A 7,047-nucleotide genomic window follows, 5' to 3' on the forward strand; every position below is an offset into this window, starting at 1 on the left:
ATCTCAGATCTCAGCCTCGTGAGTAGCTAGGATTACAGGCCTGAGCCAATAGCGGCCTGGGCGATAAGACTCTTATCTCCAATAAACCACCAGAAAGCTGGAAGTGGCACTGTGACTCAAGTCATACAGTGCTAGTCTTAAGAGCTTGTTTGGAGGTTCTAGCAGGGGAGCGCAGCTACTCTTATCCTTGCCCGAAGACCGGTCCTCCTCTATCGGGGATGGTCGTCCTCTTCAAGCGCGCAGCTTCGGGAGGGACGCACATGGAGCGGTAAGGGAGGAAGGGGACACCCACCTAGCCAGCCAGATCAGCCGAATCAACCCTGGCAATCAATGGGGTGACAGATGTCGCAGCCAGATCGCCTTCACATCCAGAGTGCTAGTCTTAAGTTGAAGAGCTCAGGGACAGTGCCCAGGCCCAGGGTTCAAGCCCCACGACCAACCAAAAAAAAAAAAGTGTCCCACAGACAAGGGACTTTCAGGTGCTCCTGGAACACCTAGAATCTCGGTCACCACCAACCCATGAAGCTGGCAGTCCCAGAGCAACCCCAATAATTACCACTGTGAAAGCTTCTATCTGTCTAGACCTGTAGCAATGGTATAGATGGTATAGTATTCAACCTGTGTAACAGAAGGTTATCATCATGACCCTTTCAGAAACAGGAAAATGGTTAAGTAACCTGATTGCTAGTACTGGAACCAAAGCCCATCTAGTCTGGAAGTTTTCCAGCTATATGCTTTCCTGCTTTGCCCTGGGGAAGGAGTAGCTCTAAGCAGGCCACCAAGGAGGAGCGCTGCAGAGCCATAGGATGACCTGGCTGCAGGTCAGTCGAAACCCTGGTTCTCCAGCTTCTAGCAGAGCAAATGGCAGAGAAGCCACAAAGAGCCAACTCATTTCCCAGGGAATTCTCACATTCCAGTCACCACCCATGGCCCTAAGGCTTTCCCAGACACTAAGGTTCTCATCTACCTCTCCCATCATGTGAGAAGCTCAAAGTCAACAGATATCTTCCAGGTGAGGGCTGCAGTTCACTACCCCCAACCATCCCCAGAAACTCTACTAACCCTTCATTTATATTTGCATTTTATCTCTCATATCATCTCTGGGAAGGAGTGTTATTCCCCCCCTCTTCTGTATTAGTAGGGGTTTGAATTTCGGGCTTTAGGCCCCACAACCCAGTTATCCCCATTTTAAGGATGAGAAAACAGAGACATCAGGACTGTCTGATGCTAGTCCACAGCCTCCTCTTATCCATAGCCTGTCATCCCTGAGTCAAATTCTCTAGATGACAGGAGGGCCATCAGCTACCCTCCCTGAAACAACCACAGCCGGCTCCTGAAGTTATATGTGAATACCATTTTTCCACCAAAAGCTATCCAAGCTTCTATCCAAAGCTGAGGAGGAGGCCCTCTCCCTATCCAGCAATGTGCTCACTCACTGCCTCAGCCACCCATGCCAGGGTGCTCCGGGAATGCCACCAGGAGCGACCATTACAGCCTGAGAAAGAACTAGAGGAGGGCAGCAGGCTTCACCCTAGTCTCAGTGGGCATGCTGTAAGGCCCACTGAGAGAGAGGAGCAGGCAGATTTCATAGACTTTTCCTCTGCCCTCTAATTGCCCCACCCACTCCTGCCCCCTCCAGGCTCTATAAATAACCCAGGTCAATGCATCAGAAGAAAGGCAGCCAGGTGGGTGTGGAGTGATGGAGTGATGCTTGTGGAAAAGATGACTTCTAAAAGTAAATTAAGGCTCCTATTCAGAACAAGGGGTGGTAAGTCAAATTCTCCCAGACACCCTGCTCTTGACTGAAAACAGACACACCTGGACCTGCAGGCTAGGCCAACTCAACTAAAAAGATCCTGTGGCCAAGAGGAAAGCAAAGGCAAGAACTGAGGAGGTGGGGGGAGCTCGTCCAAGCAAGTTAGAGATTTTTTTTTTTCCTAGATCCTCATCTCACTCACACACACACACACACACACACACACACACACACACACACACACACACACACACACACACACACACACACACACACACACACACACACACACACCACATTTGTCATATACCAGGTCAGAGCAGGTGAGGGTAAGGGTGAAGGCAGAAAGGCTGGGATGATAGGACAAGCACCTCTTCTGAAAAAGAAAAGGCTAAGAAGAGATGTAGGGGAGAGGAGCATTCTACCCCACCCCCACCCCCTGGAGCTCCCTGAGCCAGGAAGGAACCAGAGGACAGAAAGCAGGAGGAAAAAAACAAAACAAGGGCCAAACTATACCACATGATTCCACACCCAGCAACCAAACAGCAAGTCATGAGGAAGGAGAAGGCCTAGTGTGGGAGACGTGAAATCAGGTCACAGCCCAGCCTTGAACCTACCCCAGGCCACAGCCACCAGCCGCCAGCCAGCCAGGAAAGCCCTTCCCCAAGTTATATTTTGAAAAATGTTCATGGTCAGGCGCTTTACTATCCAAATCCTTCTTTCATCTGGGTCTGCATCAAACTCAAGACTTATTCCACTCCTCTAAGGAACCTGAGACTGTCATTCCTTCAGGCAAATCTTCCCCAGGCCTCTCACCAACTAGGACACACATCTGGCTCCCTTCAAACAGGTCACTCACAAAGTACCTATTTGAAGATCCACAGCAGGTGATCAACTCTGGGACTGGCATCTAGATCCCACCCAGACTCTGATGCTCCAAGTCTGAAGCCTTAATCTTAACATAAGAGAGGCCAAATGCTACCCAAATAAATGAATGAAACCCACTGGTTCTTGTAGGGGAAGTGTCTTGGAGAGCTACTTGGGCACATTAACCACTGCTTCTTGTCTCCACCTAAGACAGGGCAGGAAGGATAGACAGGCCATTTGACTGGCTCAAGGCTCTCCTTCCTTTACTTAGGAGGTTGTCTGGCCGACAGCCCAGAGACCCTGGACACAGAGTGGGGGCATGCTCTGACCATGATAGCCATTCCACAATACACAAGAGACAGATGCCCTGAGGGATCTCTAAGCTTGCTGGGGTGCCTCCCTGCAATCTCAGCCAGTTAGGGGAATTCACACTCACTCACATACACACAGGGTGAGGCACGACCCTATGGACTGGGCACCCAGCCTTGTCTGCAGTTTTCATCCTTATTATCTTCTTGGAGCAAAGGAAGACAGCCCCAGAAGCCCTTCTTAATTTCCCACACCCTCAGGATCCCATTCCCAACTTTCCTGGGCCACTACTCAAATTCCACAAGATGTCCCAGGGCTCACTAACACCCAATCCCGCCAGCGCTCCCGAACGGGAGTCCAGAAGAAGACCCCAAAATGCACACGACTTGTCTGTCGGTTTGCGTCCTGGAGCGCGAGGCCAGAGGCTCACGGGCCGAGGTTCTGGGTCCTGGATCCCCCACCAGCCCCGCCCGGTTAGGCCTCCAACCGTTTCTGCGACCCCGCGACCCCCACTCACTGCGTGTGCTGGGCGCGGCCTGCGCCGAAGACCTCGTCCAGCGCCACGGTGGCCTGGCCCAGGAACTTGTCGACGCCGATGAGCGAGCGATGCATGGTGGTGAGCACCAACTCGCATGCGGCGCTGGCGGGGGCCGGGGCCCAGGCTGCGGGGCCCGCATCGGCCTCCTGAGCCCGCAGCAGGCTGTCCAGGGCGCCGGGCGGCAGCTCGAAGGAGCATTCCTCGCGCCATTCAGGGCAGCCCTGAGTCTTCTCCACCACCGACGTGCTGTACTTCTCGCGGCCCACCTGGATCACCGTGTACGCGTCGCTGGTGCTGCCCGCGCCCGAGCTCTTGCCCCGCAGCCCGCGGGCCCTCAGCACCGTCACCTGGACGTGCGTGGGTAGCCAGCGAGAGGGCCCCGCCGCCCGCTCCTCTTCCCGCACCAGGGCCATGGTGGGAGAAGCGGCGGAGGGCAAGGGCTGGCCGGGCCTGGCGCTGCCGCGCGGCCCTAGTGACAAACAGGGAGGCGCGGCAGGCGGTCAGGAGCCGGCTTCCAGAGCCTCGGCCCGCACACCCGGCCGCCGCAGCTGCGGGCTGGCCTGGGCCGAGCCGGCCGCCGCCTCCCCGCCTCCCGGGCAGCCGGCCGCGCTGCGACGTCAGCGCCCCGCCCCCCTGCCCCGCCTCGCGGCCCGCGCCCCGGCGCGCGTGGCTGTGCGGCAGTGCTGGGGGGGAGGGGGGGGGGCGCGCGCCTCCCAGCTCCGGCCCCGGCCACAGCAAACCCGCCTAGAGCGAGCCGGGCGGGGCGCGGCCTCTGCAGAGGGGTGGGCGGGGCTTCCGTTCTGGCCCCGCCCCGCTCTGGCCCCGCCCCGGCCTGGGGGCCTCGGATGCTGCCGCGCCTAACCCGCCCGCGGCACGTCCCCCTCCACCTGGTATGAAATACCCGCTCGGCCCTTTCCAGCCAATCCCAAATCTCCCTTCCGAGATGCCCTGACTCCGAAAGCCCTCGCCCTAAAATGGTCCCGGCGCGCCCCTCCTGGGAAGTCCCACCCTCCCCGGGGTCGTGCACGTGGGGTGATGCTTGAGCGTCCGGCCTGCATCTCGGGACACGCCTTCCCACGTTCCCACCCGCCGCGCCCCGCCCCGGGGAAATGCCCTTGGAACAGCCAGAGCGACTCCAGCTCCGCCTCTGACAGCCCCGCATCCAGGACCTGGAGGCCAGAGAGCTGCTGTCCTGTCCTCCCGACGCGGGATGGGACCTAGGATGCCAGAGAGCAGGCTCAGGACAGGACCCGGCAGCGGAGGGCAGGGTGATGAATAAATAAATGGTAACTGCATCAATATTTAAGCATTCACTCAGTGCTGTGGGTCATGCGTCACGACTGGAGGGTTTTAAATAATTACACACACCTATTAAGTGCCTACTGTGTGCCCAGCCTTGGCTATAAGCGTTCATTATTGATAAAGATAATGGTTCATCATCACGGTGCTGTACTGCAGCCAACACTGTGTGCTTTATAGACATTACCTCATTGTATCCTCAGAGCCACCCTGTATGTGAATATGGTCTTTAATTTCCTGTTTTCCAGAAGATGACATTGCAGCTCAGAAGATTTTTTTGGCCCAACTAATATAATTGTGTGTGTATGTGTGTGTTGGTACTAAGGTTTGAACATACAGACTCCTGTACTTGCTTGGCTTTTTTGGTCAAGGATGGCCCTTGAGCCACACCTCCACTTCCTTAATATAAATTTTAAATAAATTGTAATCCACAAATAGAAGAATATCAAGGAGGTCAGAAGCTTTTATGATGGAAAGTAAAACTTCAAAAGAGATACCCCTTCAGCCACTTGTGTTTCCAGGACTAGTGGGTGAGTTTACATTGCTGCATAAAATGCTTTGCTAGTATTACCTGGATTTATCTGACCATTATCTATTGCCCTGATAGATATGATTTCAGCTAGCTCACACCTACTTCCCTCAATCTAGTATAGTTAAGCTATTATGTTACTTTTAGTTCCTCTATTGGAAACCTGAATAGAAGCCTTTATTCTTCCTAGGTGTCCACAGTACTTCTTGACTCTCTACTTCCCAGGCCAAGTTCTCTACCAAGAACTTGAATATGGGAAACCCACAGACCTGGCAGTGGAGAACTACCACAAGTTTATGCTCTGAACTCTGGGATAGGGAGTCCTGGGTATATGCTGCATGATTTAACATCCCTGTAGGTGGCACCTAGGTTTGCAGCTACCCAAGATCTGCCTGCAGATCCACATTGAAGCCAACTCTCTAACCTCTCATTTCTTCATCTAGAAAATGGGAATGATGACTCCTACCACAGCTGCTGAGCAAAAACAGTAGCTGTGTCAAGCATTGTAGCTTATGCCTGTAACACTAGCTATTCAGGAGGCTGAGATCTGAGAGTCACAATCCCAGCCTGGGCTGAGACTCTTCATTTAACCACCACCAGAAAGCCAGAATTGCAGGTGTGGCTCACATAATAGAGCACCAGCCTTGAGTAAAAAGGATTAGGGACGGCACTGATTCCTGAATTCAAGCCCCAGTACAGGCACACATACAGAGAGAGGGGGGGGGGGATAAGGAGGGGAGGGGGAGGGGGAGAAGGAGAGGGAGAGGGAGGGGGAGAAAAAGAGTAGATTCCCTGCTGTGCCATTGCAAATGAAAGTATCTTTACTAAACTTCAACTAAAATCAGTGTGTCACTTAAACTTCCTTGGGTCTACCTGCTCTCCTCTGTTACTGCTCCCACCTCCCTCTGCCGTCCTCCTCCATGCAGTAGCAAGGTTTCAGGAAAGGGCTAAAGAGAACTCAAATGGGCTACTCCTCCTCCTTCCTCTTGCCCTGGCCCACGCAGTCTGGCAAGTTCAAACTTCCTGCTGGCTCAGGATTGTGGCTGTAGGGCAGTGCAGCCAAGCAGAACTCCCCTTTTGGCCACTTGGCCTTAGAAGGAAAGGGTGGGTCTGCCAGCTGCTCAGGAAAGAGCAGAAACTCTAGTTAGTAAGGTCTCAGCCACCCAGAGGCACAGTCCCTGCCCTGGAAGATGAGACCACCCACTCCACCCATAGCAGCCCTAGAGAATAGCTATTCTAGCACAGAACAAACAAGATGAGCCTAGGTCGTGGGGCCTGAACTCTGGGCCTGGGCGCTGTCCCTCAGCTCTTCAGCTCAAGGCTAGCGCTCTACCATTTGAGCCACAGCACCACTTTCGGCTTTTTTTCTTTTTGCTTTTGTGGTGCTAAGGAATAGAACTCAGGACCTCGGGCATGCAAGGCAAGCGCTCTACCACTGAGCCACCTTCCCAGCCCAACCTAGATAATTTTTTAATGGTACTTGAATGCAAGGAAAATCCTATGGGAACCAAAAGGCTAGGGATTGCAGTACGGCAAAAGAAGACAAGAAGCAGTGCTCTGGTGGCTCACACCTATAATCCTAGCTACTCAGGTGGCTGAGATCTGAGGATTGCAGTTCAGAGCCAGCCTGGGCAGGAAAAATCTGTGAGACTATTACGTCCAATTAACCACCAGAAAACTAGAAGTGGCACTATGGCTCAAGGACAGTACCCAGGCCGAGTTCAAGCCCTGTAACAAAAAGAAAGAAAG

The 7,047-nt window shown here is 53.8% G+C and overlaps 1 protein-coding gene across 2 annotated transcripts in view; it reads right to left on the reverse strand.

The window, feature by feature from the left end:
- The window catches only part of Rab11fip5 (RAB11 family interacting protein 5), a 41,169-nt gene extending 37,099 nt beyond the window's left edge, over positions 1-4,070 (reverse strand). Inside the window, exon 1 of one of the 2 annotated variants that reach the window (XM_069988967.1) lies at positions 3,450-4,070. In XM_069988967.1, coding sequence (XP_069845068.1) covers positions 3,450-3,883 — 434 coding nt within the window. In that variant the 5' untranslated portion in view covers positions 3,884-4,070. The remainder of the gene's footprint in view (positions 1-3,449) is intronic. The other variant, XM_069988968.1, reaches the window with a different exon arrangement.
- Between the last annotated feature and the right edge of the window lie 2,977 nt (positions 4,071-7,047).

Source organism: Dipodomys merriami, unplaced genomic scaffold (assembly GCF_024711535.1).
Source record: "Dipodomys merriami isolate MVZ:Mamm:240054 unplaced genomic scaffold, mDipMer1.0.p SCAF_37, whole genome shotgun sequence".
Classification (NCBI taxonomy): domain Eukaryota; kingdom Metazoa; phylum Chordata; class Mammalia; order Rodentia; family Heteromyidae; genus Dipodomys; species Dipodomys merriami.